General features: G+C 35.1%; 1 protein-coding gene across 2 annotated transcripts in view; it reads right to left on the bottom strand.

Annotated features, from left to right (window-relative positions):
- grk4 (G protein-coupled receptor kinase 4) overlaps positions 1–16,946 on the bottom strand; it is a 40,542-nt gene that overhangs the window by 15,943 nt on the left and 7,653 nt on the right. For both annotated transcript variants that reach the window (XM_084394883.1, XM_084394884.1), the window contains exons 2-8: positions 14,907–15,002; positions 10,927–11,039; positions 10,629–10,706; positions 10,343–10,443; positions 6,820–6,912; positions 6,412–6,475; positions 3,500–3,640 (exon numbers count right to left, since the gene is read on the bottom strand). In XM_084394883.1, coding sequence (XP_084251009.1) covers positions 3,500–3,640; positions 6,412–6,475; positions 6,820–6,912; positions 10,343–10,443; positions 10,629–10,706; positions 10,927–11,039; positions 14,907–15,002 — 686 coding nt within the window. The remainder of the gene's footprint in view (positions 1–3,499; positions 3,641–6,411; positions 6,476–6,819; positions 6,913–10,342; positions 10,444–10,628; positions 10,707–10,926; positions 11,040–14,906; positions 15,003–16,946) is intronic.

Raw genomic sequence — 16,946 nt, 5'->3', positions numbered from 1 at the left:
AGAGAGAGATGGAGAGAGAGAGAGAGAGAGAGAGAGAGAGAGAGAGAGAGAGAGAGAGAGAGAGAGAGAGAGAGAGAGAGAGAGAGAGAGAGAGAGAGAAGAGAGAGTGAGAGTGAGAGTGTATGTGTGGGTTTAGGGTTTAGAGCACTTGACTCTGCTCTCTAAAGCTGCTGTTTGGTCAGCATTGCTAGGCAACAGAGATGTTCTCATTTGTGAAGTAGTTCATGAGGAGCAATCGTGCCTGCCTGTAGCATGAATGCGCACAAAGACTCACACACACGCATGCACACTCTTGCACACACATCCACACACATCCACACACATATACAATCTTTCTTTTAAATTTAGATGTACTTTACATACCTAAAAGACACTTGCACTAGCTGCAATACTAAGCACAACTCACCTGTATGTGTATGTGGCCGTGTGTGTGTGTGTGTGTGTGTGTGTGTGTGTGTGTGTGTGTGTGTGTGTGTGTGTGTGTGTGTGTGCGAGCTTGTGTGTTAGTGTGTGGGTGGGTGGACAGAGGCTCAGGTGCTCTACAGCTGTAGTGGAATGAATCAGAGGCCGACATTACACTGCAGGCACTGTGCTTTGTCTGTCCACATGTTCGGCTGGCTGTTCTCTTTTCAATATCGTTTTTGAGGTGCTAGAATGTTTACTGCATGACCAAATTCAAAAAGAAAATGTAAAAAGGCTTCAAGTTATTTAAAGGAATGGTTCAGCTAAAACGGCAAATTTACTTGCCTTTATGTCATTCTAAACTCAAATCATTTTCATCTGTGGAGCAAAAAAGAAGAATTTTTGCAGAATGTTATGGCCGCTTTCCAGTGAAAGTGAATGGAGACTGGGGCTATCAAGCTTCAATAATGACCAAAATAAGTATCATAAAAGTGGTCTGTAAGACCTGTGCACAATTTAATAAGTCCTCTGAAGCCATACAATATCTTTGTGTAAAGAATAGACAAAAACATGAATCTCTGTTAATCGAAAATCTTTGTTTACATACAATCAAGTTTAATGACATTTGATGGCACTGGCATTAAACCTGGTGTAAAATATCTTGAAAATATCATATTTGAATGTGTATGAGAACACTGGACCACTATTTCTAGTGCATTTTTGGTCATTTTTACAAATCAAGTCATTTAAAAATCAAACAAAAAAACAGCCAGAATATTTTTCCTAACATCTCCCTGTGTTTTCCATGGCAGTATTGTTATTGTGGCAGTATTGTTATTGTTAACTAAAACTATTTAAAATAATTTTCAGTAATTAAAATAAAGCTAAATTAAAGTAAAATAGAAATATTGAAAAACCTACTAACTGAAATAAGTTTCAGTATGAAAATAGTTCAAACTAAAAATTAAATTAAATTAAAGCAACATAGAAATATTAAAAAAACAATTAAAAATGAGTGAAGTACATTACAAAATTACTAAAACTTAACCTGAAATGCATTAAAGTCAGCATGAAACAGATGTTGCGATAGTCTTTTCTTTCCCTATTTTGATGTATATCTGAGTGATTTTGTCCATCCAATTGGATTACGAGTCGAGGACACGTGATTCAGAGTCCTGCACGGGTCCGATTTTGTAAATCCGCACCCGCCTGTACCCGCCTGTACCCGCAGTGCTTAAAACCGCATCCGACCCGTTTTCCGACAGCAGCACTAATTAAAATCCGCACCCGACCCGACCCGCTTAAAATAGAACTGACACCCGACCCGCACCCGAAATAAAATCAGTTTAGCCAATCACATTATAGACACAATTACAAAAATGTTTATTGCCAGGTCATACAGAAGTTATTACACGACAATTAACACAAGGACAACTTCAGCCGAAGCTGTCAAAAGGCCGGTACATGAAGAACATGGCAAACGTAAAACTGAGTAGCCTGTAACATCTTACCAATCGAACAGACGCGGCTACAACAAAATATTGAACCCAAAATTGTCAAATGTAGGCTAGACGAATATAGATTCGTCTAGCCTACATTTGACAATTTTGGGTTCAAACACGCCCTGCACACCACACATAGCCTACTTAACAGTGTTAAATTTGACAAATACTGCTCAATAGAACTGCTTGGTTTGTTACCACAGTTATCTGCGTGCTTCCTCGGCGATGAAGTTCCACATTTACGGCTATAATCCAACACGAAAATGCATGCAGCAAATAAGCCTTTCACAATTTTCTTCAGATAACTCCAAATTTCTCCCACACACTGGACTTGATTTTTGATGATGTATTGTCGGCAACTTTACAATCTCCACTAGCTATTCTTTTCTTCAACTCCTCAGCATCCATCTCGACGACTGCAAACAGATCGCGCGCGCGGTTATGATGAATTTTTAAAAGTGAAAGTAGCTTAGGTAACGTTATAGATCCTGGGAGGGCGTGGCACGTGGGCACAAATAAACTGATGTGGATTTTAAATTATTTTATCAACTTGAAATACAGGCATATTTTTGTAGATGTGTTCCTAAAAATATGCATATATTTTTACGTTTGCATGTGATTGTTTTAAACCCGTGTTTAGACCCGTGTTTAGCTCGTGTCCGACCCGACCCGCACCCGTATCCGACACAGTTGGATATTTTTCAACCGTTTGAGCAAAATTTGCGGGTCACCCGTCGGGTACCCGCACCCGTGCAGGACTCGAACGTGATTTTTGTGTGTAAATTAATAATTTATAATAAACTGCAATATTACATTAAAAAATAAGAATTTTACAGTTTGATTTCATGGTGACTTTATATGAAAACTGAACAAATAAAAATAAAAGCTTTGTTAAATAATATTTTCAAAATTAATTAAATACTATAATAGTATATAAATAATGGGAGACAATAAAAAAAAAAAACAAATCATACAAAAACAAAAATAGTTAATTCAATTCTTCTTAAGTACATGGCCTTGTATTGTCTTCCTTTTTCACAATTTTAAATACCATTTTATTTTGAATCAAAAGTCATAATATTAAAATAATCTTGGAGCGGACTGGTTTGGTTCAAAACGTAGACATCTTTATTTAAGAAATTTTTAATGAAGAAATTGAACTGCTTTGTGAAATATGCTTAGTATGAATATCTGTTTACCATGAAAATAGCTTAAATTCTTCTTTTTACACAGGAAATATTAAAATAATTTTTATGGCTGATATTTCGGACCACAGCCAAACAGCTGTTTTAAACCATCTCTCTGTGATTTAGCTAGTCAGGAGGTAAATGATTCAGTTCAGAGCAATTGGTTGTGAACTACTACCCTGGACAAGATTTAGCTCAACTACCCATGATAAATACAAATGAAATTTGAGATTTGCCATTAAGCTGGAAAATAAAGCAGATTTTCCCTAAAACTCACGGAAACTGAATCACAGAGAGAGTAAGTCAAAGGTTTATTGCACAAACAATACAGACAAGACCAGCATGCAACTGAGACGTCAGGTTAAGAGAAAAGTAAAAAATGAGGAATAAAAAGAAAGTAGTACTTACTACAAAACTACTGTTAACTTTTTCTAAAATGCGTTTTTCATTTAATGCCATTGCTTCACCTTTTCTTTTCTTCACCCGTTTCTTCTCCAGCTTTTTACAGGCGTACATCTTACCAGTGGCACGAACCTGGCAGGCACAAACCTGGTTGAAAGGACGAAGAGAGCGAAATGGCACAGAAAAAGACATTTATTATTTTTAATCACCTTTTGCAGTTCACTTAAATTTACACACATTCTTATTATTTTTAGTGATGCACCGAAATAAACATTCTGGGCCAAAAACCGAAACAGAATTAAGTTCTCTTTCTCGTCTTCTTGCGCTTGATTGGACAAATTATACACAAAATTTTGTCAAAAAGCCGTCTTAGTGAGTATCCTCATAAATATGTCTTGAGTGATCGTAAACAGTTGAGAAAAAAAACGCATGTGTAACCATAGACATAATAAATACATAGACGCCCTATTGGCCGCTTTGGAACGTTGCTGCGATACGTCAACGCGTCCGCCATTTTGCGGAGGGCAAGACTTCACTGTAATCAAATGCAAGTAAACAGGTGAGTTGCGGTTTTTCTGTATAAAACCCCCCCAAAATATATTTATCAACCGATTTCAGTGGTTTGTATGTGGTGTACAAAAAAGTTCCATCTCTAGTTATTTAAAATCTCGATAGTTAGACTTATAAAATTTATTTATTTTTAATAAGGAATGGCCAAAGCTCAGAGTTGTCATGTATTTGGTTTTTCATTCTTGGATAAGAATTGTGAACACCCCCATTCTGAGATATAATTTAATTTTCACATTAAATTAAATAAAGTTTTCTTATTGTGGGAAAAGCATATTCTGTCACTGATCCGATTTTAGCAATAAAAAAGATAACTGATGGATCCTTTATGGTAATACATGGTACAACTACAGTGCAATGCAAATAGTAAATATAAAATAAAGTGAGAAGTAGGCTAATAGTAAATAGTTTAGTCAATAAAATAAACAAACAGTATGCAGCAAATTAAATAGTAATGAAAAGTATAATTATATAATATCATAAGTACTAATATAATAATAATAATATATTGATAATAGCATATAGTTTATGTATAATACTATAATAATAGCAATAGAATATGAAATATCAATTACAGAATATAGACAATAAAAAATAAGTTAAATAGTTACTATGAATAGTACAATAATTTAACAGCATAACTATAATAGATTGATAATCGCAAGTGGTATATTATTATAATAACAATAATAAATAATGTAAATTTATATATTTTAAAATATTCTTACATAGGCTATATAAAATAAAATGACGCAACCCTGTCTCTTTTTGTTAAATTTCAGTTTTTAAAAGGTATAAGAAGCTATACAAGTCAAGAAATAAAGTAAACGATTCAGTCAAAAATACAGCAGGCTACACCGTTAAAGTTAAATAGCCTAAATATATAAAGTTATGAAACTTCACTTTGCCCTCAGCCAAAACAATCTGCCAAGGAACAAATTATAGATTAATGAAACCAAAGATCGCCCGTTAGATATACACAAGAGTCAAGACGAATTATTCTCACTAGACTAAAGACATCAGATCCAGCGGCGAACGTCAGAAGCACTATAGCCGAGGTAAGGCTATTCTCGGCGGGGTACATGAGCGCTGAGTGCCCGGTGATCGCTGGATCTCACAACTCCGAAACCGCCAGATAACATTTTTAAAAAGGCGCTATCTTTATGAATAAACCACAGATTTGAGCTTTAAACAACTACATTGTCGACTGAAAAACTCTTAAAACTACATTTCGTGACACAATAACAGTAGTATTTTTAAATTTCGCGGCCTTTCTCCTCTGAAAATAAAAATAGTAAATGAAATACAACCAGGAACAAATTTTCAGTTTTGCTTGTGAAAGGTAATTCCCTGAGACCTGTTTTCAATTGTGTGGCGATTTGTAAAGCCCCAAGCAGCACACGAAATAGGCATTTTTCTCAATTCTCGTTATGAGAGGTATGGGAAAGTTGCCCTCCGCAGTATGGCGGCGCCGTTGACGTACGATCCAGCGGCCAATAGGGCGTCTATGTATTTATTATGTCTATGTGTGTAACACTATATTGGATCCGGGTATTAGGTCTTAAAGTGACAGCAGCCTAATATTCCTGCTGCTTTCTGTTTTTTTATGTTAATCAAATAACAAAAGGCAAAGAAAAAAATCACTCATTGCTCTTGACTGAATATAACTTTGATAACTTTAACTTTAATAAGAAAATATAACTTTAATAAAGTATTAAATTATACTGTGAGGACGTTGCTGTGTTGTTTTACATTTGATTATTTTATTCAATTTCTGTACTTGAAACCGACTGTTAGACCTTCCTGAAAAACCTTAACCTTTAGGCTATTTCATTTGTATGTTTGTTCTATTGTATTTATTTGTGCTATTGCTTAAAATTTTATAATTTGTTCTTAATTTATTTCTGAATGTTTACTTGCCTTTAATAATATTTGAAATTTATATTAGTTGGTAGTTTTAGCTGTAGTAATAAAATGTATAAAATAATAACTATTTTAATGTATTTATTTATTACTTTTTGTTGCGGTGGGGCCAATTTTAACCACTGTCCACTAGGAAAAATCCACAGTGTTCAGCCCTGTCAATGTTATTTCTCTAAAGTGCTATTCATTTCTACATATGTAAAACTTTTTCAATAAGCAAACAATTACTGAGTGCACCTTTAAATAGTCATGCTGTGTAACAAAGTCATTTTTTAAACTGTAACTGGAAAATTCTTCCAGAGTCTCTCAATTAAAAGGTCCTAAATACTGCACACATAATTATTATAATAAAATAAAAAAATAGACTTATTAAGTCATGTTAAATTCTTTAAAAACTGTTCTGACAGTGACTGAATGAAATTACTCACCTCACCAAATCCGCCCTTGCCCAATACCCTGTAGTGTCTAAATGTGTTTTTGGTTACTGGTTGCCTGCAAATGAAATACAGATCAAGTCAATTCACTGCACAAAACAATTTCAGAAACCGAACATGATGCAACAAAAGAACATTTCTTCAACTATGGGCATCACAACTGATTTTTATTAAAGCCAACATCGTTTTGTTGTATGAAGGTCATGTTCAAACTTGGAAACTTGTATATTTTACTGTAAAAATATGAAAATCCATGAAAAAATATGAATTAATGATTTCAAATGGCCTTTTGTTAGAGCAAGATTGTTTAGTTGTGTGTGTTAATTATTAGTCCTGACTGGACAGGAAGTCTGAACAGCTCCACCAATCACAAAGGCTGATGGAGATGGAGATGTTACTCACCTCTCCAACCACTTCCACTGAAGAAAACGGGAAAAGTACATTGTCTCTTGATATGCTGAGAATGGACCTCCACTTAAATATTCACGAACTATCCTGAAAAAAGAGAAGGGATGTTTGAGAAAATGTAGATAAGTACAAATGCCATGGTGTACATGAATATGGTAATTATACAGTATCTACCCTCTGTAACCATCATTGTACCATAGTACTGCCATAATACTTTTTTGTGTTCCTACAAGCTATTCATTATTTCAAGTAGTTAAATGACAGTAAAGCTACTCAAATAAATGAATAAATAATAAAGCTGAAAATATTTCTAATATTTATTTTGCTAAAAAAATGTAACGTCATGCAAGAACTTCTAGAACTTGTTAACTGAAATAAACAGTCCAAACAAAACAACTTGGTCCTGAGAGGCCATGTTTTGAAAACTGAGGTACTTTACAATACTTTGAACTTTACAATAAGGTTCCATTTGTTAACATTAACTACATTAGTTAACATGACATAACACGGAAAAATAATACTATAACTATAACTATAATACTATAATTATACTAAATATAATACTTAATTATATTTTAATTAACTAACGTCAACAAAGATGAACAAATACTGTAAAAAAAAAGTGTTGCTCATTGTTAGTTAATGCATTAAGTGATGTTAACTAATGGGATCATAGTAGCATCTCGATGATGACGTGTACAAGTGTGATTGGAAATGAGCTGGATATTTTTCATGCATCTCATGCCATCTCACCCTCTAATGTAACACACACGCTATATCACGCTTAAATACAGCAACACATACTTTAACAAACTCAGTGCCCATAGAGATTTAACAGGAAGGGTTAAAGTACTCCACCTCACCCCCTCTCAAACAGAAAGGAAGCTTAAACTAAACAGAACTAAAAGACTGACTGAGGCTAAACACAAACACACAAAACTCTGTTTAGATTTAAAGTCACGTGTTTACGTTACTCAGACAAACAGCGCGGCTACAGCGAACGGTTCATTCTAATACCGTAGGTCTTCACACTAACACCGGTGAAAACCACAACTAAAAGTGAGGTGGATAAACTATTGATTCCACTTCAGTATTTACATAAACTAAATAACTAGCATGTGTAACACATGGACCAGCCTATTGAAAAATGAAAAGTCAGGCAATTGCTTAGCCTTAAGACATTCCTTCTCTCGTAAAAACACAAAAGGTGGTCCTTTTAAAGAATAATTTGGACACTCTATTAAAAAAAAAAAAAAAAATCCATGAAAGCACCATTATGTGCTGTATCTTCTGAAGTCAGAACAGCTTTGTGTGACAAAAAGACCAAGTTATTTAGTAACAAGTTTTTAAGATCATGAGCAGAACAAAGTCAAAGAATGTCTTAACATTTGATCGGTAGTGTGAACAGTGCAGTAGGTGGTATGCTGTATGTTAGTATTCCATTCTGAGCATAGCTGGAAAAATCTTAATGCTCAATTATTACTAAAATAGTATTAATAAAATACTATTTATCAAGCCTGATTTGAGCTAGCTGATTTGGAATATACACCACCAAAACTACCCTATTTGGGGTCAGAAAGTAAATTAGTATATTTATTCAAAAAGGATGCATTAAAAAATTTATCAAAATACATTAAGTAACATTTATAATGTTATAACAAATTTATATTTCATATATAAATGCTGTTGAACTTACTCTTTATCAAAAACATTCTGAAAAAATGTATCACGGTTTCCAGAAAAATATTAGGTAGCACAACTGTTTCAACACTGATAATAATGAGAAAAGTTTCTTGAGCACAAAATCAGCATATTAAAAAGGATCATGCGACACTGAAGATTGGAGTAATGGCTGCTGAAAATTCAGCTTTGCTGTTTTGATATAAATTACAGACATGGCATCTGAGGACTATTTCAAATTTTTCTCAGTTATTTTGCTTTATTTCCAGATTCAATTATAGGCTTGTTCTTACATAGCAAAGCACGTTCGCACATGGGCAGTCTTCAAAAACGGTACTTTAAATCTCTTGACAAACTAAAAGACGTAAATAACATTTGTATGTATTCTAAATATAAGACACAGGTTGTACTGAATGTCAGCTTGCTTATTTTGCTCCAAGATATGGATTTATTAAGTCCACATGTCATGAAAACTAGAAACAGGAATAAATTACATTTTAAAATGTAATAAAGGGGAGCTATTATGCCCCTTTTTACAGGATGTAATTTAAGTCTTAGGTATCCCCAGAATGTGTTTCAGCTCAAAATACCCCACAGATAATTTGTTGTACCATACCCAAAACACCCCTTTTTGGGTGGAAGCAAAAACACGCCGTTTTCGTGTGTGTATCTTTAAAATGCAAATGAGCTGCTGCTCCCCACCCCCCTTTACAGAAGAGGGCTGTGCCTTAACAGCTCAGGCCTCTTATACTCTGGCAACAACAAAACACGTTCAACAGAATGTGTATTTGCATTTGACTGCACTGCTTCTCCATTATTTTTTATGTAAACTCGCTAAACGGACCTTGCGCCATTCAAATACAATGCGTCTAAAAACGCGAGTCGCAGGCAGTGAAAAACTCAAGGTGACGAGATGTTTTTTAAAAGTTAAACTTCTTATCCTTCTTATCTTTTAAAATGTGGTTAAAAATAAAAACTTGACCAAAATGACTCTTTGTTTTTGTCAAATAAAGGAGGACACAAAGCATTACGAGCTTTCATGCTTACGGTTGCCAGATATCAAGAATTTAAATCCCCAAATCAAAGCATTTCTGTTAAAAGAACATGTTTTTTTACCTGGCGTTTTACGAAATCTTTTCAATCTGGCAACTATGCGCACAAGCATCTCTCTATACACTGTGTATACTCTATACACTGTGCATCTCTCTATACACTGTGGAATAAGCGTGGATGAACTGAAAATACCGACAAACAAGTAAGCTGGAGTTCAGCGATCTTCATTGATTCTGCTTAAATGAAAGTGTCATTCAGTCGGTCTGTTTTCTGTCACAAGACGACTAAAACTATGAAAGACAAAAATGACAAAAATGTAACTAAGACTAATACGCATTTTCGTCTGAAGACTAAGACTAAATCAAAAATGGCTGTCAAAATTTACACTGGTCACAATGTATACAAAATGCGAACGACTCATTTTTAGAAACTGTTTATGATTTCGGGGAATATAAAAAAGGAGTGGGTGGATTTTTACCATTATAGGGTGGTTGTGTACACACACACGGGTGACACACATTTGTTTAAACACCATGTTAAAGTAAATTTTAAGTTTTTGATCAAATAAATCCAGCCTTTGTAAGCATAAGAGACTTCTAAATATCTTACCGACTCCAAACTTTTGAATGGTAGAGTATTATTGAATCAAACTTCAGAAAATGTCTTGGAGTTTTCCCTTCATAGTTTTTGTATGTGTTACTTGACAGCAAAATATCTGTTACCTGCAGTAGATAACTGCCAAGTGAACTTCTTTTACTTAATATTAAATAAATGTGTTATTTACCTGGTACACTCCTGGAACAGCTCTTTACATGGAGTCTGTTCTAGTTTCTGCCTGCAATCCCCAACAACATCCTGAGCAATCTCTGGTAGATGAGCTGCTGACTACATGAGGAAGACAGAATGAAAAAGAGGGAGAGTAAACAGGAAGACGGGTTGATAGTGAGTCATTAAAAAAAAAAGAGAAGTTTAAAGTTCAATCATTAATTCAGCAATTCTTTCAATGAACACGTGCACATAGGAGAGTGTGAGAACAGGTGCGTGTGAGCAAAATTTGAATAAATATTTACCCCATTATTAAAATATGTGTCTAAAATATTTAAACCGACGTCTCTCCTCTTCTCATCCGCAGCCAACTGATATATTGCCTAAACAAACACACACAAATAATGCTGAAATGAATTTGCTGAAAACTACATATGACAATCAGTAAGGGTGCAAAAAATATGTGTTCCATTAAAGAGAAGGTGAGAGAACAGTTCGATCTTTGACATAGAGATAGATTGTATGTGTATGTCAAAGGCAGTCTGAGAGAAAAAGACAAAGATAGAGAGATTAAAGGTGTATGTTTGTGAAGAGATTTCATACCACAGAATCCTGGAACTCTATGCACCGTCGTAATTTGGGCTGAGTGTCACAGAACTGCCGAAACAACAGACGACCGATTGGTTGCTTCTCACAAAGGCTAGTGTAATCCCTCTCTGAGAGCATTAAATAAGCAGAGAGACAGAGAAAGACAGTTAAACCTATCATCGTCACATTATTTTCCTCATCTATCATCTTTAAAGTCAGCATGAAATGGAAAGTTGCGATAGTCTTTTCTTCCCTATTGTGATGTATATCTGAGGGAAACAACTTCTTGAACAAGAAAAAAATGACTTGATTTTGTCCATCAGAAAAACCTTATAGGAGCTTCCATAGGAATTAACTGAAATTGTTCGCTCTGCGCTAGTGGACACGCACCGTAAGCGATTTAACCCTCTGGGGTCTGAGGTGTTTTTGGGGCCCTTGAGATGTTTTGACATGTAACTCATATGGTTCATGTCCATCAACCAGGCCGATTAATTAGCCTATAATACTGACAGAAGTTCTAGTTGGCCTAATGAACTGAATTGAGAGTATGAGTAAGTACATGAGTAATTGAGGTGGGAAAAGAAGGAAAAACTCCAGTGCATGTAAATTAAAAAGCCTGACAATGGCACTGCTAAATACCTGTAAGTATTGTGGTATTCAGCCATATTTCGCACTGACATGCCCCCAACTCATAAAGATCAGGGCTTAAAGAAAATCCCGGGCTTACCACTTGTATTTACGACTTTGTTGTGATGTTCATGTGCATTCAATTCGCATACGATCAACATAACTTGAATGCACCATATAAACAGTAAACACAGAGTAACTGAAGGGCTAAACAAGGGGTTGGGTGTAACAAATCAATCAATCAATGAGTAGCCATGACAACAAAAGAGAACATAAACCAAGGAAACAAAAAGGAAACACAGGCCCTGTTTACACCTGCATCTGATATTAAGATGCGTTTTGGCCGATCGAATCACAAGTAGATGAGGGAGAATGATTCCCGTTTACACCTGGCGTTTTAATCTGTCTCTTTTGTGCACTTTCAACCACTTCTGTCCTGATTTCTTTGAGGGGAGGGTCTAGGGTCAATATTTGGGCCTCTTCAGATCTTTCAATCTAATGAACGAAATAAGCTCACGCAATTTACATATGAATGAGACCGGAGACCACGAAAAACCACAAAGAGAGCAACAGCTTTCGTTTCTGCTCTGAGAGCCGCAAAACCATGGCAAGACCAGTGTGTGTTACGTACAGTAGGAATGCGTGTTGTATATGTGTGGGTCTGTTTTGGTGAGTGTTTCAGATATCATTGGATCCACAGCCTGTCAGTCTTCACAAAGGAAGTTGACGCCCCGGTTTCACACTGCCAATCACATTACACCAGCCTCTTCAAATACCCGTATCTCCTCCAGCTTTTTGCTCACCTTCTTGCTGCTCGTTTGCTCTTGCTTGTTTGCTGTTTTGTACATTGCTGTTGTAGAGTCCTTGTATACTGTGTGTTTAATCTTTGATTGAAACGTACTTTGCATTGTGGTTGTAAAGTGTACTGTTGCTACTGTCTTCTTCAGTCGTCACGTTGTGTGAGGCTGGGAAGGAGGGAGCAGGTAAGTCACGCTGCCCACCACGTAAGACGTCCTGTTTTGTATCAACATCAAATGTAACATCAAATTACATCTAAGGGACGTAACATTTATGGGGGCTCGTCCGGGATTTGAACCCAGGCAAGAATCATACCCCTAGACCCGGAAATCAGAAATGGTGCGAGAACATCATGCTTGGTAAATTTTTTGTCTTCAAACTAAACTTAGGTCTTCAGCTGACAAAGTTTAAATCCCGTCTGGCTAGTGCGCTTCTCATTATGCTTATGCATTAGGTCAGGCAGAGAATAGGCGTCTTTTGTGGTTGTTCAGACGCATTCGACCACATGAGCATCGACACTACGAAAGCAATTCGGTCAAATGCGTTTTCAACTACCTTTCGAAGTGGTTGAAAGGGACAAGCTCAAAATGTTTTAGACCTTGTTTATGCCTGTTTTTAGCGTCGTTCACTTATGATCGGATCGACCAAAATGCATCTAAATACCAGGTGTAAACAGGGCCACGGACTCAGTAAAGGAAGAAAACAGAAACCTCGTTTGACATTTATCAAATATATTTGAAATTAGATACTTTTAATACTATGTTAATTTTATGTTAGATAATAATTTCTCGACATATCTAATAGGTCTCAGATTAAACATGACATTTGTGCCTCTAATTTAGAAATAAAGACACCAGACACAAAACTGTACTGCATTCATGGAATGTGCCAGGGAGGACGGAAAATCATGAAAAACATAATTCTGACTGATTGAGGTGCAATGCCCTTAAATAATTTTTTTTTTAGACCTTAGGGAAAAAATGTAATGTTTTAATACATGATATATGACCCCTTTTATGAAATATTTCCTCTATATACACACAAAAAGTGCAAAACTCAGCATACAGCCACAACACTAAATCACAGTGATGCTGAGCAGAGCGCTCAAGCTGAGCCCTTTGCTGCAGGACTCTCTGGAACGTTATAGGCCTGGTGCATTCTGGGCCAAGAGGAAACAGCCAGGACTTCCTCAGTGAGCCAAGGTCTACAGCTGTCTGACGCAAACACACCTGCCCACACACCAGCATAAATTTTTAACTGACAGAAACATTCTAAACCATGTAAACCTAATGAGGAATACACTAGTAAGTATGCTTTGTTTAGAGAACCACAAAATAATTAAGAATAATTATAATTATAAATAAATATTTTAATATGTGAAGAGTTCAGATGCAAAAGCCTCTAAGTGCCATCTGAAAATTTCTTCTAGAATGATGATTTTTATTAAGCTTGTATATTTAAGTTCAATAATTTCACTTAAATGGCAATGCAAATTACCTATTAATTGTCATTTAAGTGAAATTACTTAACTTAAATATACAAGCTTTATAAAAATCATTCTAGAAGAAATTTTCAGATGGCACTATGCATCTGAACTCTTCATGTACTACTTTTAAGGTGCAACAAGTAAAAAAACAACGTATTGTAAATTAATTACTGTAACACCATTGCATCTGCAACTAACTATTTAACTTAATTTAAAGGAATCAATTAATTGATTGAACTATTTAAATCAGGGATGCATTAATATAAAACATTGCTCATAATGACAGAATTTTAATGGCTGATAATGGCCAACATTATAAATCTGATATGCATATTTTAAAAATATATAAGAACTCAAGTTCCTCAAGTTGATGTAGATTAATCTAACATAAAAAAAGAGAAAAAAAAGAAATACATTTGCTTTTAGGTCATCCTATATGTGTTATTTGCAATGCTAAAAAAGGTTTCTAGGTATCAGCCAAATGGGCAATGCTTAAATAACATCAAACAGCACTAATGAGAGAGGATTTAGCTTGCATAATTTGATTTTAACTACCAAAAAAAAACAACGTGATCAGAGGATATCTGCACCACTGCACCTGGTCCCTGCATGACTAGGAATGTTTGTATGTATACAAATACAAACAAATTGGTATTTTTAATACCTTGAAACTAGGGCTGTAAATTTAGTGCAATTAATTAAATAAAAAAGTGAATTATTCATGCAATTAATCATGCCCCCCGACCCGTATCTAAATTCTGTTTAGAGGGATTTTCAACCAATTCAACCTTGAAGTACCAGTCCACATGAAACGTGCCTGTATATGCCAGTGATAGGCTTATGTTCAATGATAAAGAAATAAAACAAACAATATTTTGACCTTTAACACTATGTTTTGTAATGTCTATTCAATGATTTACACACTTGCCCCAATAATGAAGGCTAATGTGTTTGAATTGATTGAATTTCTCATCAAATATTTATGTAGTTAGTTATGTAGTTTTATTGATTTGCCAGCCCTACGTAAAACATATATTCTGCCAAAGCTCATTTCTGAATGCACTCTTTCATACATCTATCTTACCAATAGTGCGTCTAAGTTCCTCACACAGACTGATATGAGGCAGTTTGAGCATCTCCTTCCATTTCTTGCTCCGCCCATTCCGTTTCCCTCCTCCTCCTATGAGAGATAAAGAGAGAAACAAATAAGATAATCTCCATTGGCTATTTACTATTATTTTTCAGTCTCTATCAATGGTTAAAACACATAAACACTGAATTTATTAGGCACACTTATTCCACATGAGTGTGAAAAAATTCCACTCTATATATTAATTATTAAATATTATATAATTTATTTTCATAATATAGCCTATATAATATTAAATGAATAAGCCCTAGTAATAACCTGTCAAAATACAAGAATATTTCGTAGAAAGAGAGAAAAGAAACATGAGGATGACATAAGAAATAAGGCATTTTAACAGACTACAGACAAAGTCAAACAACAATAACAACTGTTTTCCAGAAAAACTTTTTTCAGTCTCCAATCACTTTTCATTCTTCCATACATCTGGTAATCAATGCTATTATTCCCGAATGCACATTGCCTTAGAGAGATCATGACAGCTGGAAAACTTTGAAACTGTAAGATAATATGAAGTAATCATCCCTTGTTTTCATATAATCGTTTAATGCAAAACACTCAAGGAGCGTACAAGAGAGTAATCAAAAGCTTGCCGTCTTGAGGCCAAAATGTAGAGAAAGTATTCCTCGTACCCAGGAAAACAGTTTTCCTCAAACTGAGGAATGAGAAGAGTTTATCCTCCAGGATTTACTGTAATTTCAGTGACTGCAAATTCCAGCCACATTACAGACAGACTTACAAGTCATGCTCTTGAAAATACACACACACACACACAAAGAGAGAGAGAGAACTGCTGGCCTCTGAAATTACCCTTGGAGGTAGAAAACATTTAGGGTGATTATTTAGGGTCTTATTATCCGGGTTTCCATCCTAGGATTTTTTTTGCAAAAAAAAAAAAAAACGTACAATTTTTTTCTAAATACACAACATTTTAATTCTGTACCTGAATAAATAAAATGAATTTAATAAAATCACAATTTCATGGGCAGAAGCTGGCTACTTGACAAATGAAAATCACAAACATGAGACTTGTTTATAAATACAGTTTATTAATATGTAATATAATTTTATCTCAAACAAATTAGGACAATAAAGTGGGTTGAATCCAAAAAGCTCTAAACCAATTTTAGAATTGTACAGATGGTAGATGTAGACCATTTAAAATAGTTCAATATTTGCCTACACAAATAAAATGTTTAGGTTACAGCTGCATATGTCTCTGAGGGAAAAAAAATTGCAGTATAAGACTGGAAAAACTGGAAGAACTGGAAGAGATGGCAACTCTCTGAGAAAACAAAATAAATTAACATTTGAACTCTCTCTTGTGAAGTTAGCATCACCATTTGAGACGCAAGTCTCACCTCAGAATACATCTCTTTCCCTCTTCCCCCACTCCTTCTCTCTCATGCTGAGATCACCAAAATCCATGGTTTAATGTGAATAATTATCATACAGTATTACACATGTTTGATATCATTTGAAATGTCTCAGTGCGACTGGTACAAATGTCTCATTCCCAAAGAAGTAAACCAAAAGGTAATAAAGTTCTTAAGAGTTTAGAGATAACTTGCACACAGAGGAGGGTGTGTCTTCCAGGCAAATGGCATCCTGCTCTCAAAGGTGTAAACTCTGAATGCAAATTCCCATTGTTAGCAAATGTTTCCATGTAAAATAAGTTTCTGTCTATATAAAGAAATGCAACAAGAGGCTCAGGGCGATTTGTAACTCAAATTAGCCCGTAATGCGGAGTGTATGCAAGACACTCCGCATCTCATGTATTTTAAATGTCAGGTTCGCATCTTCTCTCTTTATTCCAGAGCATTTGATGTTTTGTATTTATTATCTTTGAATTTATTATGAAATTGGCATGCTACATCTACTTGACATAATAAATTGTTGCATTTGATTTTAATCCCAGTTTAGATGGAGCATGAGGCACATCCGGTGGGATTCTAGATTCCTGACTAACTGCTTGAC

This window comes from Rutilus rutilus (genome assembly GCF_951802725.1).
Source record: "Rutilus rutilus genome assembly, chromosome: 2".
NCBI classification, from domain to species: domain Eukaryota; kingdom Metazoa; phylum Chordata; class Actinopteri; order Cypriniformes; family Leuciscidae; genus Rutilus; species Rutilus rutilus.
This window is presented reverse-complemented; position numbering and strand designations above follow the sequence as displayed.